The 23,257-nt window shown below is 46.1% G+C and overlaps 1 protein-coding gene across 1 annotated transcript in view; it reads right to left on the reverse strand.

Annotated features, from left to right (window-relative positions):
- The window catches only part of LOC119395016 (Down syndrome cell adhesion molecule-like protein Dscam2), a 132,968-nt gene that overhangs the window by 92,643 nt on the left and 17,068 nt on the right, over positions 1-23,257 (reverse strand). Inside the window, exons 5-8 of the mRNA XM_037662309.1 lie at positions 19,029-19,146; positions 4,123-4,313; positions 1,904-2,179; positions 429-595 (exon numbers count right to left, since the gene is read on the reverse strand). Of these exons, the coding sequence (XP_037518237.1) occupies positions 429-595; positions 1,904-2,179; positions 4,123-4,313; positions 19,029-19,146 (752 nt within the window). The remainder of the gene's footprint in view (positions 1-428; positions 596-1,903; positions 2,180-4,122; positions 4,314-19,028; positions 19,147-23,257) is intronic.

Consider the following 23,257-nt stretch of genomic DNA (forward strand, 5'->3'; position numbering starts at 1 on the left):
GCGAGTTCGCTTCGCCCCACTCATCATCATTCACCACGTGGATATGCTGTGATTTTTTTCGTACCATCCTACGTGGCATGGTGTTTGAATTTATTTTTGCGGATATTTGTAAGGATTTACTGATGTTTTTTTTTTTCAGTGAGAACAGCGACGGGGTATTCTAATATGCAATACTGTAACTATGTTAAATACCAAGGTTGTAGTTTATTAGAAGCAGCAAAGAAATGAATCACCGCCTTTCTGTGATTGTTCTGTGTGGTTTGGTGCCACAACTATCTTACTGCAAGAGCCTCACGTATTGAGAGGAACACTGTATGGCGGATAAAGAGGATCGGTTGTATCGGTACATTATTATAGCGGCTAGATCGCGAACAGGTTGCTTCCTCAAAGATCAGTCTAGTACGCATACAAGGATGAAGCTTACATACTTCGCTGATGTTGACCCTGCTGGATTTCATGTGGCGAGCAGGAATGCCATCAACGCTCCACGTTATCTTCGGTGCTGGGGAACCCGTGGCTTCACACTTGAGGAGCAACGAATCACCGGGCTTCACTTTGAAATCCTTGGGCGATTCCAATAGAACTGGCGCGGTGTCTGCGCGGAATAAGTGCTTAGATTAAGCAAAATAAAACGTAAAGGCAAGTTCAACGACGGTATATATATATATATATATATATATATATATATATATATATATATATATATTATATATATATATATATATATATATATAATATATATATATTTTACACCTCTGGGTAAGGAGATGCTGGGGCCTCGTAGGCGCTCTGGCTACTCTTTTGCTACTACGTTTAACATAGGGAGAGAAATGCTGGAAAGAACAAATCACTACAAATGTATCGAAAAATTCCCGCACGCAGTTCACATCTCCTGGGCAGGTCACAAGTGCACTATTAAGACACGCCGCCTGCGAGACGTTTCAGCGCCCCTCATCTCTGAGGTCATATTCAGGAGCCGCGCGTTTAGGTCGAGCCTTTGTCACGCGTCACTTCTGGCGAACGGTAATTGATAGCGTTTTTTTATTGTGATAGCAATTTTGTGGACACTTGAGACGTACATTTGCCTTCGCGGTCGCCGTCATGTTCCGTATAAAGTCGGAATAGATAAGCTGAAAGGATGTAAGAATGGGCTTGTTGGCGGTGATACATGGCGGAACTTGCAGCTCACAAAGAAGGACATGGCCGAAGAAACTGAAGCGCATTGTCCTGTTTCCACTTTCTTCGTCCGTGTCCTTCTTTGTGCGCTGCAAGTTTCACCAAGCGAACGAAGGCTGAAGGCGGGCGCGGCTGAAGCAGTGATGAAACGCACCGTTCGGCTCCGTCGGGCGAAGAAGCAAGCCGGGGTGGGAAGGGGGGGGGGGGGCGTTCCGCCTTTCGGGCGCATCTGAGAACTTTGATTAAAAGGGCGCGGTTGGCGCGCTTTTTAGACAAAGTTTAGCACCCGGCTCCTGTACTTGTACGTGTTGTGCGCTCACCGCTTACTTCGCGTTGAGGCGACAGACCGCACGAAAACCGCTTCGCTCCCTGGAGCGGCCGTACTCGCTTACGCCAGCCTTTTGTAGAGTTACGCGAGATCGGATCCTGAAGGAGTTAGCTGCTAGGCTTACTTTGTATAGCATTCCAATTTGTTGCTGTCGTATTCATTGTTTCTGTATTGCGGCGAAACTGCGACTTCTTTTTTTTGCTCGATTTTTTAAAAAACTGGTTATGTTTGCGAACTTTCCGGGACGCATACACTCACATTTAAAAAATAAACGTCCAGATGGAGGCTCCTCTATATCTGCGCGATCTTAAATTAACCTTTCTACGCTGACTACATTTTTGTTGCACCTTGTCCTTAAGACCCAGTTTACAGTCCATAATGACGAAACTGCAGGCTCACCTCCAAGGATGAGCTGCGCCGATGCCTGCGCCTGTGCAAGAGCGTTGTAGGCCAGACACTGGTATATGCCGCCGTCCTGGGTGGACACAGTGGCCAGTTGCATGAGGTGCCGTTCATCGAGCAGACGAACGCGCACCCCATCGTCCAGCAGCTCCTGAGCGTCCTTGAACCATCTGATCAGGGGTGGGGGTCGGCCCGCCGACACGCAACGCAGGGATGCCGGCTGGCCAACATGAGCTGTGAGCACTTCGGGTACTAGGCGCGCGTCCACGGGAGCTGCGACAGGGGCGGAATAATAACGGCAAAAATTACACCATCTCCCACTCAAGGGAACCATGAGGGGATGCGAAGCAGCTTTGGGGGCGCACACCAAGTTTCCGTTACGTTCACTCGGCGTTTCCGTTAGTGTGTGAGGTTTGTATTTAGTGTTTGTGTTATCATTACGTTGTGTTTGTGTTATCATTACGTTGTGTTTGTGCGTTGCTTTCCGTTAACGCCGAGTGAACGAGCGGCGCCAACGTTGACGTTAAAACTCATCTGAACGGGAGCGAAGCGAGAATGACGGAAGCCGACCTAGCGCGCGCGTTTATATAAACATGAAATGGGGGAGAGAGAGGAGAGAGTGGGTTACAGGCTGTATATGGCTGCGGCGCGGCTGCATCACGTGGGGGGAGAGGCTGCGCCGCGGCTGCAGCGCGGGGGAGGAAAGGAGAGAAGGCGACCGAACACCTGCGTAAAGGAGGAGAGTGGTAGAGAGAGTAGACACATGCGCAGTGGAGCGCGGACGCCACCACCGACGACGAACACAGCCCCGAGCAAAAGCTGCTTCGCATCTAATAAATGGAATTTCTGCGAAGGAACACTAAAAAGGCAAAAGTAAGTTTGGATATTAGATATAACTTTCAAGCACAATTTTATTTATTTTGCGGTAATGAGTTTATTATCCCAAGAGACAATTAACTTTGAAGTTCAATATTTTCAAACGCCAGTGCCACTTACGTCGTGACACCACCCATGGCGGCTTGTGGGTAATCGCGTCGCGCTGCTGAGCACGAGCTTGCCGATTCGATTCCCGTATGGCGGCCCATTCAGATGGACGCACGATGCGGTAACGGTCGGGTATTAACTACACCTATACTCAAGGTCGATCCGGAGACCGCCACTAATGCGTGCCTCATTATCAATCATACCGTGGTTTGGGCTCACAAAACAACATGAATTAATTTCTTATGTCACCGCAACGTCACAGATGTCAAACTATATTATTTGTATTTGGACCGTCGTAGCGCGCTAAAGTTTTCTAGTCTGATCTAGTCTTGTGGCAGGCTTCCCTGCTGTTGCAGCACCCGAGTGCCCCTAGGAACAAAGCTTAAAGGGATACTGAACAAAATTAGGCAAAAATGACGAAAACATCGAAATATTATTGGGAAGACGCGAGTGTTCCGATAAAAAGAATTTATTTCACATATTTTTGAACAGGTGCCTGTATTTTTCATAGGCTGTCTATAAGAAAAACTTGACAATGGACTAGTTGGTCAAACATGATCAACTTTTCTACGCAGATTAACAAATTGTGAGTTCGCGGCGGCTGAACGCCAGCGCGATAGGGGCTGAGCATCGATAGGTCGTGACGTCAAGTGGCCCCGTGGCGGATGCAGGGTGCAGGCATTCATGTCCTGCTATACTTCCCGTTATCCACCTTTCCTTTACATCCCGCTCTCACCCCTTCTACAAAGGCGCTGAGACGTGCCCCACCCTTTAGGGGCCTTACCCTACCCGGGAGCATTGTTCTCTGCCGGTGCCGATCGTAGTGGTTCTAGGAACCGTAGTAGTATCGGGGCTGTTTGAGAGACGCGGGCGACAGCGGGCAAGGTTTGCGCCCTCGTTTCCGGTGACGGTAAACGTCGCCTCCTTTAGTTCACGACGCTGCCGCTACGCGCGGCAGTTTGTGAAACGCGCATTAAATTCATTATTTTCCGCTAGTTTCTGCCTGAAATGAAGATTCCGTTTGCCGATTTCAGTTTTCATTTCAGTTTTGCTGAAAATCTAGGCGGCAAAAATGATTTTGAGTTTTCCTTAAAAAAACAACGCCATGTAATGGGTGTGTTCTTGAGTGCGCCACCCTTTACGAGTGCAGCGCTAGAAGGCTGAACATCGATGATTATATGGACGAGTGTGGAAGCGTAAGACTGGCATATAGATGGAGGCAGACAACTCACATCGCACGTCGAGCGTGATGGTGGCCCGTTCCTCGCCCACCGCATTGGTGGCCAGGCACAGGTATTTTCCGGCATCCTGCGGGTCTACCTTGCGGATCAACAGCGATCCTTCGGTCGGCTCGTACCTCGAGCTTCCACTGACGACGGGATTGAGCGGGCTCGCATTGTCTGCCGTAGTCAGTCTCTCCCATCTGAACAGAAATAAGAAAAATATGGTAGGTTATGATTGAATGCATGGAGAGAATGATGCACTTTTTACTTTTTTTGAACCCCTGCCCTACCGTGAAAAAAAGAAGAAAATTGTGCAATATTTACCGGAATTTTTTCCCGCACAATCTGTAGAGCTTTATTTTTCTGAATAAAACGGCACCCTTATTTCAGTTCAGTGGGATTTCTTATTTAACTAATTGCGTAAACACATAGCTTGAATATGACTTCACCGTATGGCAATACAATAAAAATATGGCCATAAAATGGAAGCCGAGACGCAAATGGCACAACACGGGCTAGCGTGGACATGTCGCGTCAAGAAACACAACTATGACGAGTATAGTCGTCATCGGTCATTTTGGTACGAAATCTCATGACGACTATACTAGTCAACGATAGGGAAAGGGTTAAAATAGCAGCTGCTCTGCTAGAGTGTAAATGTTCTTAATAGATTGAAGTAGGCGCACTAAAGAAGCACGACGTTCGAGCGTATAGTACTTTCGCTTGTTCACACGAAATGTACCCGCTTTACCAAGACTTTCGCGAGGGAGGGCTCTCTTCGTGAGCATTCGAACTCGTCGAGCCAGCGCTGGACAGTGTCGCACTCAATTGTTTATCAAACCCTGTGCTAGTGTGACGACTTTAGGCAATTTCACAACTCTCCCATACTAAAGTACTTAGTTCTCGCTATCGTCCCCATTTCTTCCAAATACGTTAATCAAACTCCCAATGTTGATTCCTTGGATATTTCGTAATACTTATGCACTTTAAGGACAGATTATGTTAATTAACGTAAATCATGGCTATATTTATAAAGACACATATACACTGTTACAAGGAAGACATAGCTTTCAACAAAGCTAAACAAAGCGAAAACTGAAGCAATTCTTCTGTTTTATACGGCAAGACGGCGAGTGTGGCTGCCCCGTAAGGGATTGGGTTAGATTTCAAAGTGTGCCGGCATGCAGAAAATAAGTTTTTTCGTTCAAGCAAGTTAGGCAAGCTCTGATCCTTTAATGATCAGGAGTTAAGTCGCTTACAGCTGTAGCTCTAACGTTTCGCAATCGTAGTTTTAATCTCCGCAAATCGCACGACAAGTCGACATGTATTTGTTATTTTAGGAGAGTTAGCGAAGTGTGAATTAAGCTGTCCTGAGCCTACCTGCAGATACCAGTGGGGCTAAACTAGTTTCTCGTAATTAACAACTCACCATCGTCACCCGCTAGTCGCGCTTACAGTATATACGCCATGGATGTGTATTCAAATATTGTAGCCTTCTGCACTGAAGCAAAACAGACGAATATTATTTCTTAAGCCTTAGACGCGGTCCAAATGCAATAATTAAGTTCTAAAACATATTTTGAATCTACAACTCCATTAAATGTCGCGCTCTTTTGTTAATTAGGTCGCCAAGCTTCCTTATTCTGCAGGTCCTACAAAAACAACGAGGCCGATGAAGGGCCTGGCTCATTTCACGGTACTGAAATGCGAAAGTACTGTTTTTCAAAGGCCGTCCTGATTTTTTTTTTGCTTTCGTTAACGTCGTTTTTTTTCAATGCTCTCCCTGATTTCATGCTTTATTTTGCTCTCAACAGCGTATCGTTTACGCTAGTAGAAATTTCCAAAGTCTGGAGTAACGTATACCCGGCAGAGCAGCCGCGCTTCTAAGCGATTGACATTGTAAATTCGATAGTGTGCGACCCCACAAAGCCTGTCCGGCTGCTCCTTACTTTTTCCTCCGCGCGGCATTTTATTTTCGGCAGCCGAACTTCGTTGAGACCGGAATCCCGAGTGCGATCTCGAGAAACCTATTTCAAAGTCAATCGACCCAGACCGCAGTGAAGCCGGACTGACAACTGCCGCTCCTAGGAGTATGCGCCATTGGCCACGGCTCTTTTGTTCGCGGCAGAGGCCGCAGGGTGCTTTGTGAGGACGATGGAGAACGCGCTGGCTCGTCTGTAGTTGGTATTGTGGTGAGCTGTGGTTGGGCGTTATAGTGTGTGCTGAAGGATTTGGATAAGGAGGCGTTTGCACGAAGAAAACAGAGCATGCTAGAGGAGCTGTAAGAAAAACTAAAAGAGGGGATATGCACTAGAAGAATGGCTTTTTATGATTTGCTGTTGGCTAGTTGGTAACTCGTCATATTAAAGAAACTTGGCGCAACTTTGCATTCCCTCATTCACGCGCACATTCTCACACGCAAGCACGCACGAACACACCGCACAGAGAGCGCTCACTACCAACTGTTTATTGTGTGTGAGAGAACCCATATATACTTATACGGTGGTTGGTCGTTACTTATGCTTCTCATGCTGGGTCATCGCACATGATCTTCATCGTTGGTCTTTGCAGTTGCGGATCATCGTGTATGTATATATGGGTTCTGTAACGCACAATAAACAATCAGTAGTGAGCGCTGTTTATGGGGTGTGTTCTTGCGTGCTTCCGTGTGAGAATGTGCGTGTGAATGAGGCAATGCCAAGTTGCACCAAGATTCTTCAATATGCACAGGAAGAAATGTGGAAGAATGGAGAATGCGTTGACTGCACAGGAACAGTATGCAGAAGGTGTCTGAAAAAACGTTAGGCGTGCAAAGACATGCACCAGAGAAGGCAAGCTGACAACGCATACTCCAACTACCAACCGAAATGTCGCACTATGGCGGAAAAGAAAGTAGACATCCGAGTTATCTGCGCCTGCTCAGGAATGGCAGCACCCCTGGAAAATCTGGATGAGTTGATAGTCAGGAGCTTGTGTTGTTTGTTTCGGTTCTGTTGCGTCCATACATGCACGTCTTACTTTTTCAGCGATTAGTCCCTGCCAACAAACGCAACGTTCTCTCCTAAGCATTCGGGTGGAGTTGTTTGTTGGATGTATTGAAACCTTGTGTGTGACATTACGTGATTGTGACTCATACGATCAATTGTGCTGTGTTATGTCGCTGTATATAACACTATATGAATGTCCTGGAGTGAAAGGAGTCTCCTTAACGGATGAAGTATTGCTTGGCAGAAGCGTAGAATCGCGACAGGCGTCAAAAAAAGTGATTTGAGCAAGGAGTGTGTGTTTTAAAGGCCGACACGTTATTAAGCGCTCAGATATATTTTATTGTCATCAGGTGCAAAAGCATCGACAAAGAGAGCCCCTGCGTAGGTTCGCGTGTTGCCTTACGGACCCGTGGGCCCTTCGCTGATTCGAAAAATGAAGAATTATGGCGTAGTGGGCTCTTCGCAACAGTACTTGAAGTAGGCATTCTAGGATAGCTTAAAACGGCCAGTGTTACGCGCACAGTTGTTCATTTTCTTACGGTACGCTTGAGGCATGCTCCGAGATCCGAAGCGAGACTAGCAGTTAAGAAGGCGATGCGCACGGGGCCCGGTTACGCGATCGCGTTACTCTTGAACGCGAAGCTCAAGCGCCCTACTGACTCAGCTCGCACTGACGGACAAGGGCGAGGAGCTGCTGGGAACATATGGGTCCCGCAACTAGGGAACTGATGCATGCGTGCACCACCAATATAGTTTGGGCTCAATAAAAATTGATTCATCATCATCATCCAGCAAGTCTTTCTTCTTAACCATCTGTGCCGAGTGCTTGGGTGGTGAATGAGCGCCTGCCGGTTCATGACAGTGGTAATTATCTACGACACACGGCAAACGTCGACCATAGCAGCTGTGCTGTAAAAAAGAAGCGCTTTGTTTCCAAATTCCTTTTCGAAATTATGAATACTCGCTGCACACGCGTAATTATATTGTAACGGACTGACACACGGCATGAAGTAGTTGCTGCAAGTCGGCTTGTGTACAATGTTGTTTCTTCTATGACACCAACATAAAAAGTAGCAGCACAAGCTGCCTCTCCCAATCCCGTACCGTACGCATACATAGCAGCGATACATATCTTAGTTATTTTGGCCTTTGCAATACGCGTTGCCTTGCGTGCGAGATCTCTCTACTACATTTGATTACGATCTGGAAGTATCGTGTGAGCCTGCGTCATCGAATCACGTGTCGCTTACTCGAACACACGGGTTGCTGCTTTACGCATCCCGCATCGGGATGTCGTCTTCTTAGTCGCTGAGACATCATCGAGCATAGCGTAGGGCGACGTCTCGAGCACAAGAGCACTCAGCGTGTGCCTTCCGTGCCTGTGGTAAATAACTGTGAAGCACGGGAATGTAGGTGAAGCACGAGAAAAAAAAACAATTGGGGAAGCTGTGCACTAGTGGTTCGAAGACTGTGGAAACAGCGGCTCTGGTGGGCTTCCCCTTCTCCTTTCCATGCTCCTCACTCTCACATTACTGCTCCTCGCCCTCGCATTCCTTTTCACCGCCTTGCTATGTTGCATACATGGCTATGCTATTCTTTATCCACCTCCCTCCTTCTTTCTCTCTTCCTCACCCTAAAATGCCCTTTCAGGACCCTTTACTATATATATACATGGCTACGCTGTGCTTTCTTTCTATCTCTTTCTCTTTCTGCCTTTCATTCTTTCTATCTTTCTTTGTATTTCTTTCTATCTTTTTCACGTTATCTCTCGTATGGCAACGCAGCCATATTGTTCCCATAAATGCTTCTTTGGCTACCATGGCCGGATAGCCGAGTGGTCACGACGCTCGCCTTCGGACCGTGCCGGGTTTGAAACCCACTTCGCCAAATAATATTATTTCGCTTTATATATTTCGTCTCCTCCTCCTCTCCACTTCTCATCTCCTCTCCTCCGCCTTTTCCTCTTCCTCTACACTTCAGCGAGCACAGTTCTCGCTTAACGTTCGCCTCCATCCTCCTCCCGGCTTCTTGCCTCAGCACTTCTCGTTTTACTAGGCTTTACTCTCTCCAACGGATATGGGCCGGGCACGTAGCACGTCGGCAGGATAACCGGTGGTCATTAAGGGTAACTGACTGGATTCCAAGAGATGGCAAACGCGTGAGGGGGAGACAGAAAATTAGGTGGGTAGATGAGATTAAGAAGGGTTTCTTGAAAGGCCAGTTGGTACATGATACTGAGGGGAACAGCGCAAAAAACGGAAGTTTGTAGGTATAACGTGGCAGCAGAAAGTACAGGACCGGGTTGATTGGCGGAACGTGGGAGAGGCCTTTGCCCTGCTGTGGGCGTAGACAGGCTGATGATGGTGATGACTCTCTCCAACATGTGGCTCCAACCTCCTTCCCCGCCGCTCTCCATCACTATCCTTCGCTCCGCTCTCTACCTCCTAATTCCTTCGCTTCCCCTCGCACCTGCTGTACTCGGCACTGGGGCTTGTCGAATTCTTATGGTGCATACCCACTCGAGCAGTTTTGGGCGAATGACACACGAACCAAGCACAAGCTTCAACAGCTCCTATATTAAAACTTGAGAGTAACCGGAAGAGGTATATGGATATTGACTGGCGTGCGACATGTTATACGCACGTGGCTCCCGAAAGGGCGCAGCCAGCGAGCAGCCGAGATCCTACGCCGCGAAGTGGACGCTAGGCCCGTGCGCGCTAGACGATGTGAAGAGGCTCTCCGTCTTCATCCATCAAGAGACTGCGGCTAAGGAGGACGAGCCAGTAGTCTGGGGAAGGCCGGGAAAACACCGCGGGACGACATCTCTTCCCTTTCTGCCTCCTCCTCTATCTCATTCCTCCTCGGCCGAAAAGGCGTGTTTCGGCTCCGCGCGGTCTCCTTTCGAGCAGCGGTCATTCCCTGCGGCTTGAAGCCAAAGCTTGCTTGCGACATCCCCAGTCGCATCTTTCTTTTCTCGCTTGCGAGGCTGCGTGGCGGGCTCGGTTTCTCATTACGCCTGGCTTGTTATCTTTTCTATACTCGTGTGACGCGTCAATTCTGTCGAAGGCATTGTTTTTTAAAGGCGAAAGCCCTTTATGCTCACTAGACACGAAATTCGACCGTCGGCGTCCCGCGTCCTGTTGCGTCGGGGACGAGTGGTGCAAAAAAGTCATATGATGACGCCATGTGATGGCGTCATCATATGGCGCCTTCATGACGTCACAGATCGCAAAAATTTGCGTCGTCGTCATGACGTCTCAAAATCTGGCGTGACGTCATGTGACGTAACGCCACATAATGCCGCTGTAGCGCCTTCCTTTGGGTGGTGAACAAAACCGGAGAGCGCGCGACTTCAAGAGAAGAAAACAGACTGCGCTTCGCAGTGGCTCCTGAAGCCACGGCTCGTGTTCCCTGCTGGCGTGGATTCTGGTTCAGCCGTCTCGTTCCTTCGCTCCTGTGGCATAAGCCTACACCGTCATCACATGACATCGTAGCTTGGCCAAAGGTGGGCTGATCACGGAGGCAGTGCAAAACCAGGTAAGGTGCCTCCGATCTTGGAAGCAGTGCGAAACCACGCCAGGTGCACAACGCTTTAGGAGGGTGGCGAGGCAGGATAAATACATCTAGGGAGCCTACATGACCGGTCGTTCGTGTAGGCTCCCTAATACATCGACTGAGAAGAAGGGACCATGTGACTTTTCGCATCGTAGTAGCTACCTCTAGGAACAGTGTTCCTGCACCGATGTCTTTTTTATTTCTCTTTTGCTATACTACATGATTTCTCCCATTTTTTTTTTCACCCGTTTTATATCTTAGGTACAGCGTGTGCGCCAGACGACATGCGGGTGGTTTGCCTTTTGCGTGGCACGTATGCTGTGGTAACGCACTCTTTCAGTACAATATCGAGACCGAGAGGATTGCGGGATTTCAGACGCAAGAATCGGTATGAACGCTACAACACGAGGAATACGTTTTCGCATCTTTCGTTTTCTCGATGACCAGAAAACAAGGTACAGCACAACCTGCAAGTGGCTTTAGTAAGAATAAGATGCTCATCCAATGCTTCGTTACATATGTGTGTTTTTCTTACAATTTTTTCTGCCACTTAAGTGTCCCATAAGAATGCGTGTCTTGATATCATCACAATTTACTTTAAAAAAAAATTAAGACAGCTTCGCCCTACGGGTGCCAAGCCTGAAGGAAGTGCGGAGCTGGTCGGACTACTTTGTTTCTCTTTATTTTTCTCTTGCTTTCTTCCACTGTCTTTTTTTAGATGCGAATCATCTCTTGCTCTGGGGTATGTCCCGCGGCCTTTGACTGGGCGTCCGCACTCACACTACGCATGCGCAAATCTCCTCCTTTCCTCTCTCCAACAGCTGCGCGTTACTCTCTCCACTTCTCTCCCAGCACCTGCTTGCGCTTCTCCTGCGTTCTCGCTTCTGCTCTCGCGGTGCATGCACTACTCTCCTCCTCTAGTCTCCTCTCCGTCAAGCGGGTAGAGCGCTGCGCGCGTTGTCCAGCGCTTGCTTCGGTTGACTTTTCTGAAATGCGGGCTCGACATGCCGAAATTCTCTCCTGCGCACCGTCGCGATGAGCGCCAGCGCATGCGCGCCCCCTCCCCTTCTCTCTCCTCTCCTACGCTGTCGACCGCGTTCCCCGCTTGCCCTATGAGAATTAACAACCAGGCTAGAGGGAAGACACGACGCCAGTAGTGTTCCTCTTCGCGTTCCACGACGCGAGCTCGGTAGCATGCCGGAGGTCGGTAGCATGCCCAGTGAACGCCAACGGAACGGATCGTGCAAGTGCTCCGGCTTCGCATTTCCTCATGGTCTCCTTTAGCGGGAGATGGTGTAATGTTTTTGCGCTTTCTCTCACCTTCGTTTTTTCTGTCTTTTTTGTTTCTGTTTACTTCCACTTCTTTCTTTCTCTCTCTACGTATTTTATTGCATTTCTCGCTCTTTCTATTTCTCTCTTTCTTGCCCTTCTTCCGACTTAATTGAATGACGCCTGCTTCTTTTCCATAGCCAGTCTCTGTAAGGGATAGCTCTCATTATATCAGCCGTAAACCAGGAATGATTTTTTCTATATTTTTTAGTTATGACGTACGTACTTGAACGCTCAAACTTTCGTAACTGCTCACAAAAGTTTCCGGAAACTATGGATTAATTGGATCCCACAGTTAGCTGAGCCAAGTGAAACTGTGCAATCAACTGATAAAATATTTTACTGTTAAAGATCTGTATTTCCAGCTGATTAGTATCATTTTTTTCTCTATTCTAATCTCTAGGCGGAGGCAAACGTCCACATAAGAGACATGCCACGGAGTAGTGGTCAGCTAACGTTTGGCTGATCACGCAAGACATTAATGGGTAATTTGGTACTCTTATTGCTATATGGTCTAGACAGGAGGATACTAGTCTGGTTTGTAAGTGCTCTTCCCTAGTAGGCTAATGGTCGATTGTAAAGCATATGCTGATAAAATCGAAAGGTAATTCGATACAACTGAAGTTGAGTTCAATGTATTGGTGTTCAGATCTTCTGCCACGGAAATTTGATCCGCTGCTGCTTGGCATTCTAAAACTTCATCGAGCTCAGGCAAGATTCGTGTGACACTATTATTAGGAGGACGGCAAATGGCTAGTACAATTAGGTCCGTGTTAGACAGCGTAATTATCATGAGAATACATTCAGCACTGGTGAAGGAAATCAGTAGTGCAATATATTGTCCTAACAAACAAGGCTAAACCACGGCCTCGTCGCTTCGGCCTTGACATAAAATGGGCTTTGTAATGATTTAATACAAACATGTTAGTATCATTATCTGGTACGTTTGATTCGAGTATAACAAATGAATCCACAAAGTACTCGGCTGATTCAGCTATCATTCTGAATTCACCCCTGTATTTTCGCAGGCTTCTAATAATGGTGCCAACTATTGTGAAGTCGTGCTCACGGTTGACACGAAAAACATCTTTGAACTCAGAGAAACTTGAGACTGCGTAAAAGTAAATTGCCATAGTGTTTACGAAACTTTAGCAATGTCAACAAGATTGTTCACTCTGATCTGGGACGCATTTTCGCCTATCTTCACGAAAATCTTTCCGCCCATCACTTATGAAAATTTGTAGCCTTTTTCTCTTGCTGCCGTTCTCGCTCGCCAAAACAGCCTTTGGTTCAGCCTTGTCAGAGTGTCGTTGAAGAACAGTCTAGGCAACTGTCCGTTTTGGTGCAAACGTCTTAGTTTCCCTCTCGCATTAAACCACACACACCTTGCGGGCACAGAAGAAAAACGCACCAGTGCAGTCGGGCTAGACTTTGTTTGGCAAGCGATGAATGACCTCGATATCAAAACTGACAAAATCTGATAGCTCCAGTTTGCTGGCTATGTCCGATAAGACTTCTTTTAGGCTTTCCTCTTGTTCGACTCGTAGCGCTTTGATCTCCATGTTAATCTTTCTGCTGTATTGTTCGCTTTCATTTAGATCCTGTTCAAGATGCTAAATCTGTTGTGCTTGCCTTTCCAGTTGAATTTTCAGGTCAGCAATCCGGGCCTCACGAGCAGCTTCCCGTGCTTTGCTGGCTGATAGCTGCGCTAGGACCAAATCGTACTGCTTTGGCATGAAAGGTACGGTTTCTTGTAGTTCATTCATTGTCATAGTCACTTTTCTGAATTCAGCTTTCAGGAGAAGCGAAGAGTCGACTTTTCGGTGCAAGGTCAGCAAAGAACCTAAATTTTCTTTAATATCTGCTAGCTCTGACACTAGCCCACGTTCTGAGGAATCTTCTGGCGGAGCCGTACTCGCTGCCTGCGAGCACGCCGCCCCACGTTGCTTCGCCGCGCGGCATGTTCTCCATACCCATGAATGACGTTTGCATTGACTCTTCGCCGCGAAAGTGTTTTGAGCAACACCAGAGCATTGCTGTCCTAAATGATAAGTGTTCCCACATTCCACACACTTTAAAAAACGACCATATGTGATAGTGATGTGTTACAAGCAATACAGCTTTCTATAGCGCTACAAAACAAGATACGCGCTGCAGTCGGCGGCCAACAAACGTTTGTTAGCTTTAGAAGGTGAACAGAGTACCTGTAAAATATATACTGTCAGTGTCTGGCCGTTGAATCGCTGCCGACTGCAGAGCGACATGCACTGCAGGCAGTTTAAGTAGGCGTTCCGTCGGCCAGGGTTTCCGGAGGAAAGTTGAAATGCGGTATGCTTAATAATAATAATAATAATATCAATCAATCAATCAGTCAGTCAGTCAATCAATCAATCAGTCAGTCAGTCAGTCAGTCAATCAATCAATCAATCAATCAATCAATCAATCAATCAATCAATCAATCAATCAATCAATCAATCAATCAATCAATCAATCAATCAGTCAGTCAGTCAGTCAGTCAATCAATCAATCAATCAATCAATCAATCAATCAATCAATCAATCAATCAATCAATCAATCAATCAATCAATCAATCATTTAATTATTTAACGTGCCCAGGAACAACCGTAAGGTCTTTGTGCTGGCGCACGCAAAAAAAAACAATAAAAATAAACAATACAATACAGACAGTTTTCAGAAATAAAAAGAGCAAAAACACGTAGACAAAGAGAAATGAACACAAGAGGGGAGGAGTAAAATTAGACAACACGAGAAATATTGACGGGGAATAAAAAATTAGATTCCATATATACAACTATGTGGAAAGACTGAGAAGGGAAGACTTTGTACATTGTGCCACACTATGTCAAAACAGTGCAAAGCTCGGATAAAAACAATGATTGTGGGCTATGAAAAACGTCAAGATCAAGAAAATTAACATTATAGAGACTTTGTATTCTATGAACGGTAGGAAGAAGCAGGCGGGTACATGAAACGGTCTGTTCTCTCTGGTTAACTTACGCGGAATTCGAAAATTTACACAATTGAGAAGTACAGGGCAGGATATGATACCGTGGACTAGCTTGTAAAGAAATAAGAGATCAGAGCGATTTCGTCGGCAGTGAAGTGATGGCAGTGATAATAATTCAGCAGTATTTGAACGACATCCAGAGTCATTTTTAGGTCGATTCCACGAAAGATCGAAAAAGGGTGTATATTTGATGTTTCCGATTTTCCTGATAATTTTGTATGTTGTGCACATATGATTGCACAGCACGAAATCGCAGTTCGTTTTCAAATAAAAATTTTTTTCAACACAGCAAAATTCGACAAGTGTCGCCGGTTGACGACGACCATTTTACGAAGAATGCGTTTTCGTAACTTCGGAACCATGCTGGCAGCTACTCAAGCTATATGTTACAAATATCTTTCTTTTTAGCGGAAGTAGAAGTAAAGAGGAAATAGCTTTTATCATTTCATGGGATTCTGAGTAAATTATGTATTTTTAAAAATTCACGAAAAACGCTGCGTTTTTGAAAATCAGTCAAATTTGGGACGCTATGGCTACTTCTGTGAACATCTTAGCTTGTTCATATTTGCAGTATGAATAGGCCTTTATGTGAATAATGAACCTCTGAATTTGTATTTCTCTAATAATTTTCAAAGTAGTAAATTTTCATGCTCGAAACACCAAAAAGAGAAAAGTGCTCCTCCATTCAAAAATCTATAATAAAAAAAACCCAATCTAAATTTTGTTCAACGTCCCCCAAAATGTTCTCAAAGGACTGCAGAATGATATTATGAAAAAACATGTTGCATCATTTTTATTAAAACAAAAGCAGAAAATGTCAAACGTTGTGTTTCCTGAGCGTGGTGGCCACTGCGTAAAGGACATCTCTAGTAACAAGAAAATACAGTAACACGTCTTTTTTCTTCTCTGAGCTTCGCTAAACAGCAGTAATGATCTATTGTTGGAAAGTGGGAACTGTTTTGTAAGGAAAAAAAAAGATCGTTCCAATTAAATGCATTTGCAACACCACTTACATTCCTCGTCGACGGGCAGCACGGACATTTTCATTCCTCTGGATAATTTTTTTTAGTAAATGCGCTTATATAAAAGTAACGAAGCTAAACACGAAATATGTGTAGCTGAGTCGATCATGCATTGTAAGAATGTAAGAAATCGCAAATGGCGGCAGTGGTGAACGGCGAGTACCGCAGTGCAACCTAAGCACAGCAGCCACACATTGTTTGCCAGGCTTTGTCGCTATGCACGAGAAAAAGCTGGGGTGTCGATTGCGTTGGTTACACGATACATTTTTCACCGCTCGTCGCTCTCTCGCCCGGTCTCTGGATCCGCACCGTGCGGATCGTGTGGCCCGCGCTACAAGCACTCGTGTAACGGAGTAGCATGCGTTAGGCGGACAGGTGCAAAGGGCGGCGCGATGGACGCCCGCCTGAGCAGACGACAGCAACGAGCACGGCTGTGCCAGTCAGCCAAACACCACCTGAGATAGAAGTTAAGCATCCAAATTGTGCTTCACTTTGATGCGATCACTGTCCTACGCTCTGAAGGTGGCAATGGGTAGGCGTTATAGCCATGGCCGAGATTTTGTGCGGACTGCCTCATGGTGCACAAAAAGGAAATTCCGCTGCAGCAGAATTTTCGTTACGTAGAAGATATCGGATCGAGACTCTTTTGTGGAGGGTCATGAAGCAGGATGCGCGCTCAATTCAAGAGGGAAACCAGATCTGCCAGCACTCCTTCAAGAGGAAGAAGGATGTGCAAAGCAAAGCAGATGCAATGCAAACAAAACGTGTTTTGTCCGTGGCCAGAACTACATGCTGCCACCAATCTTCACGTAATCGATTCTTTTTAAACTCTGCATTGATCACATAAGGTTTGACAACGTACACATTTGGGCCAACAAAAACCACACCTCTTGGCGACCGCTCTCCAGAAATTCATTTCCATTCATGAAGAGACCTTGGCTTTTATACTAATCTCTCAATTCTGGCGCACCACATCATCATAAGAGACGCACGGAGGGAATGCGTTCTTTAGCACTCAAGATATGAATTATACTCAACTGAAATAGATGAAAGAAAAGGAGGCTACAACTGAAAGTGCATACTGTGGACTGAGGGATGTCTAACACTGGCGTGAAGTCGCAAACCACGCGAATGCATTTAATTGGAACGGTCTTTTTCTTTACAAAACAGTTCCTAATTTCCGACCACAGATCATTACTGTTGTTTAGCGAAGCTCAGAAAAGAAAAAAGACGTGTTACTGTATTTTCTTGTTACTAGAGATGTCCTTTGCGCAGTAGCCACCACACTCTGGAAACACAATGTTTGACATTTTCTGCTTTTGTTGTAATAAAAATGATGCAACATGTTTTTTCATAATATCATTCTGCAGTCCTTTGAGAACATTTTGGGGGACTTTGAACAAAATTGAGATTGGGTTTTTTTTATTATAGATTTTTGAATGGAGGAGCACTTTTCTCTTTTTGGTGTTTCGAGCATGAAAATTTACTACTTTGAAAATTATTAGAGAAATACAAATGCAGAGGTTCATTATTCACATAAAGGCCTATTCATACTGCAAATATGAACAAGCTAAGATGTTCACAGAAGTAGCCATAGCGTCCCAAATTTGACTGATTTTCAAAAACGCAGCGTTTTTCGTGAATTTTTAAAAATACATAATTTACTCAGAATTCCATGAAATGATAAGAGCTATTTCCTCTTTACTTCTACTTCCGCTAAAAAGAAAGATATTTGTAACATATAGCTTGAGTAGCTGCCAGCATGGTTCCGAAGTTACGAAAACGCATTCTTCGTAAAATGGTCGTCGTCAACCGGCGACACTTGTCGAATTTTGCTGTGTTGAAAAAAATTTTTATTTGAAAACGAACTGCGATTTCGTGCTGTGCAATCATATGTGCGCAACATACAAAATTATCAGGAAAATCGGAAACATCAAATATACACCATTTTTCGATCTTTCGTGGAATCGACCTTTAGCAAAGCGATGGTTATATATACTGAGGAATTTTTTCTGGACTCGTTCAATGGTGTTACCGCTGGATTGAGCAATGCCATTCCATATCACGGACGCATACTCAAGTTGCGGAAGACATATTGCCGTGTACAATTTGTGTAGGGCCATGGGAGACCTGAATTCTCGAGATATTCTACAAACACATCCGAGAGAACGAAGGCCCCGCATAGCAGCACGCTTAACGTGAGAAGAAAAGTTTAACGCGCTGTCAACAACAACACCAAGATCACTGATTTCATAAACCTTGCATAACGGCACAGAATTGACAGAGTATTGAAATGACACGCTAGATGTTTTGCGAGTGATAGACATGAATTTTGTCTTCGAGGTATTCAGAGAAAGGTTATTACCGTTGCACCACTCGGAAAAAGAGCGCAAGTTTGACTGCAGCAAGCGACAGTCGTTAACTGAATGAATTTCCTTAAAAATCTTGATGCCATCGGCATACAAGAGGAAAGAATTACGAATGGCAAAAGAAACATCATTAACGTAAATAATAATAATAATAATAATAATAATAATAATAATAATAATAATAATAATAATAATAATAATAATAATAATAATAATAATAATTATTATTATTATTATATTACTAATAATTTCTGTGTTTCACTTGTCAAAACCACGATAAGATTAGGAGGCACGCTGCAGTTGAGCACTCAGCATAAATTTTGACCCCGTAGTGTTCTTTAACCTACACATAAGCTTAACTGCATAGCGCTCTTGCAATTTGCCCCCATTGAAACACAGCCGTCCCGGCCGGTAATACTTCACTGCAATATTTACTTCGACAAAGAATCGTCTTACAAGAGGGTGTCACATCGCTTCAGCAGGGCACGCTTTCTTTCACGAAATATTAGGTGCCGTCAAATTGTTCGCCACCTTCGGCCAGTTAAGCGAGCTTTGTTGCAATATCGTATTCGCCAAAAGTGACTTCTATTCTAAGAAGAAAGATTGCAAACTGAAAAGTACTCACAAGTATGTGGGCGGAGGGTATCCCTGGGCGGCGCAAGGCAGTTCGACGGAGTCACCTTCATTTGCGACGACAGAAGATCTCACGTTTGTAATGCGCGGTGGCACGTTCACTTTCAGGTCTGTTCACAAAGACAAAAACAAAGCAAAAAAACATTTATCTTCAAAATTTACGATTCCTTTTAACGTTTTTTTTTTGCATTAGAGCAGACTAGAGCATTACTCTAGGCGCAAGAAACTAGCGTATCTACATGTTCACTAGGACACTACACGTCTTATTGTTTGTTCGTAACTTGTATTACGTAGCACTGACTTTCCAAAAAAGAAGTATTTAACAGATTCGGTTGTCACCGCCATTTAAAGCCCCATTTACAAAAGTTCTTACTCATAGCCCTGTGACCTTCCCTGACATAATGTAACCGGTCTACTGAGGTCGCCGATGTACTTTAGCTGCTGCTATATTACTGTCACGCATGATTCTCTTGATTTTCCTTGGCTCTGGAGCTCCCGGAGTGAAAAATAGAGAAGTGCTGCGAGGCAGTAGAGTAGATTTTCGCGTAGACTTTGACTCCGTTTCCATCCATCCATCCATCCATCCATCCATCCATCCATCCATCCATCCATCCATCCATCCATCCATCCATCCATCATCCATCCATCCATCCATCCATCCATCATCCATCCGATCCATCCATCCGTCCGTCCGTCCGTCCGTCCGTCGTCGTCTGTCTGTCTGTCTGTCTGTCTGTCTGTCTGTCTGTCTGTCTGTCTGTCTCTCTGTCTGTCTGTCTGTCTGTCTGTCTGTCTGTCTGTCTGTCTGTCTGTCTGTCTGTCTGTCTGTCTGTCTGTCTACGTCTTGGTTCTCACATGGTCGTCTCCTTAACTTCGCGTATATCAAACTTGGCACAGGTGGACATGAGTGTATGACGCACGCGATACGCGCTTTTGACGGCCCGGGTGTGCGCCACAGTCTATATCACCCATGGACAGCGAGAATACACTTAGAAATCTTCATGCGAAAGCGTTAAGAAGCTCGTGTCGCAGAAAATCCGGCGCCGGGGTAAACGGCACGACGGTGAGCGAAATGTGCCGGTTTGAGCGGAAGAAATAAAAAAAAACCTATGCAGTTGCACTCAGCGTGAAAGCTGTAGGAAGTGCGAAGCAGTGATTCGCCTGCCCTTCAGCGACGCTCGCATTCACGGGCAAGCACGCGCTGGCGTTGCAAGCGTGCAACCTGCTCGGCGTCTATGGCGGGAAAGGAAACCTTCATTTGTGAGGCAGTGGCGCCCTCTCTCATCACATCACTCCTCCCGACCCTCGCTCCTCTTTTCCGCCCCTTCTCATGCTGCACTATACAGTGCTATGCTATGCTTTACCCTCCCTTTCATCCTTTCATGCCTCCTCACCTTCATTTTCCTATACCACCCCCTTGCTATGCTGTACTACATACGTCTATGCTATCCTCTACCCTCCCCCTAATCCATTCGTTCTTCCTCAACTTCACGTCCCTCTGCCTTACCCTTGCTATACTGTACTACACGCAGCTATTCTACGCTCCACCCTCTTCCTTTTTACCCTCACTTCCCTTTTCCACTCTCTTGCTAAACCATTCTATACACTTGAAAGGGAGCATGCTTGGGCATGTTTGTAATTCATGTTTCACTGTTCAGCGCATTAACGAACAAGGACGAAAAGGGACTCTGTATCAGCGTCGCTTTTCGCCTTTGTTCATTTGTGCGCTGAAAAGTGAAACATACAATACACGGCTATGCTATGTTTTGTCCTCTTTCTTCTCACCCTGACATCAGTCCTCACCCTCGCTTCCTTTTACCACCACCTTCCTTATACTATGCTATACATGGCTATGCTATAACTGGCTGTGCTATACATGGTTTTGACAGCGTGACGCCAAGCGACGACATGAGATGATAGCATGCGATAGCCGAGGCCGCACAAGTTCTCCGCACTGAAAATCTCATCTCAAGCCGGATTCGAACCCAGGCATTCTGCATTGCCGTAAATTATTCTGCCGCAGAGTCACGCGAGTGCTTCAGACTGCTTAGGAGAAAAGAGCAGCCACCATGGAGCAGCTATGCACTAGTAGTGCAAAGACTAAGGAAGCGGCGGAGCTGTTGGCATTGCCCTCCTCTTTTCCTTCCTCCTTACCCTAACTTCCCTTTCCCAGCCCTTGCTATCTTACACTATACAACGAATTTCCACTAACGGGAAACCTGGGGAGGTGCGGACACCGGTGTTTTCTATAGAGACACGTGAATACCAATGAGAGGATGAGAGGACAGCGTCCTCTCATGCCGGCAGTGTAGCGGCACAGTATGTTCGCTGTTGCTCCATGTCTAGTGGCGTCGTAAACCGCACCTTACTGCTAGTGCCACATGCTAATTGGTGTTTTGTCCTACATATAGACATGCTCCAATCTGTCTCTCTGATGCCACCGCGTGCGGTGAATACTGCATAATAGGCAGGTAGTTTTTACTTCCAAAGGAAGCTCTGGGGGCATGTTCGCTGAAGCCGCTGAACTTTATGTGCAGATTGGATACACTTGTTTCAAAACAGGGAAAGTGCCGATCAGCTGGCCGACCTTTATAGGGGACCTTTTTGTCAGCGCCTGTTCCCGCGTGTTAGTTTTATGGGGTTAGTGATGACGTCATTCACGCGGCGCGTCACATATGATGCCGGAGGAGAGAAACTCGTAAAGCAGGTGGCACATTTCAAGTATGAGTTTGCAAACACGTTTCGGGTTGCCACAGAGTTCAAGGTAGCCAAGAAACGAAAAAAAAGCTGAGATAGAAAAAACGGCACGCCGTGCCTGTTTGAACTTCTTGAGCTGCATATACGGGACGAACAAAGCAGCGGACCGTACTCGAAGCTTGGCACATTTCTGGAGTCAGATGCGATAAAGCTCCTTTGGCGGCTGCCGCGGCGTTAATGACGTGCGAATTTATGGCTATAGAAAAGCCAAGGTCAAATCTTGGTTTTGACTCGCTGTTTAATTCGCACGTACTGGTTAGTTCTAGGTTTTCGCTGCCGTCTCTTAGAATAAACGTGATTCGAAGGGACAATTTGGTTTTACGTGCCACGAGTGCGACCGATGGTGCCTTGCAGTTTTCTGGATTTAAGTATCAACCTGCAGGAGCGCCACGCCTGTGTTGGCTTTCTTCGCCAGGTCTAAAAAGAATTGCTGCCATTCGAGTCGGCGCATTCCAAGACCGTGGAAAGGGCCATAGCCAAACACTGGTCTAGAGTCTGCACTAACCAGGTCGTGCCACACGTCATGCAGAAGGGCTTCAAAACCAATTGGATCGCTTGACCTTGCGTGGTTTCCTCGCACGCTCATTAACGCGTCGCCGAGTCGCTCCTCCAGAAGTTCAAATGTGAACACCACAGTGCTGGGGTTGAGCAAGAGCGAGAACGGTGAGACCTGAGGTCGTCCCGTATATGCACCGGATTTCACACAACCTCAAGAAGGTTTGCAAAACAGGCACGGAGCTGCCAATTGTTTTTTTCCGCGCCACGGAAGCTATCTCAGCTTTGCCCGCGTATTCTAAAGTGCGGGAATAAAAAAGTGGCTGTGGCAAGAAGCACGCAAACATCATATCACAAAATGTGCCACCGGTGTTGTTTACGAATTCCGCTCTCCTGCGGCAAGACATATGTCGCCAGACGGGAAGATGCGTGAATGAGCGTGCGCGGGAACACGAGCTGTCACTAAAAGGTAAAGATGGGGCACATTTGCCGGCCCACTGCAGTTCCCACAAGTGTGAGCCGTATCTGCCAGATTCAGATTCTTGGGAGAAGCAGGGACACCACTGCTCGGGAGCTGTTGGAAGCTTTTCGTACATAAAAGCACGAGGATTATGCATTAGACTTCATTGGCAGGCAGAGAGCACGTGCATCGCTCAGCATGTGTATTGCATTGCACAAAACGTTATCTGATGAGCAGTTTCCGAGCGCTCTTCGCAAATAGAGACACACGGAAGTGTCCAGCGCCTTCGCAGACAGAGTCCTTCGCCGGAACAGCTTTTCCTGAGCGAACGCCCCGTGTCATTTGCCACTTGCTTTACCGTGACGGGCTACGAAGACAGGAGACACCGACAGCCCGAGCGCAAAAGGTGCTTCGCACCTAAAAGACCCAATACGTACAAGCGCCATGTAGGGGCAATGCCAATAGTGGTCGCATTGTCGGCTACGCGCGTTTAAAACAATGTAATATAC

Source organism: Rhipicephalus sanguineus, chromosome 5 (genome assembly GCF_013339695.2).
Source record: "Rhipicephalus sanguineus isolate Rsan-2018 chromosome 5, BIME_Rsan_1.4, whole genome shotgun sequence".
NCBI classification, from domain to species: domain Eukaryota; kingdom Metazoa; phylum Arthropoda; class Arachnida; order Ixodida; family Ixodidae; genus Rhipicephalus; species Rhipicephalus sanguineus.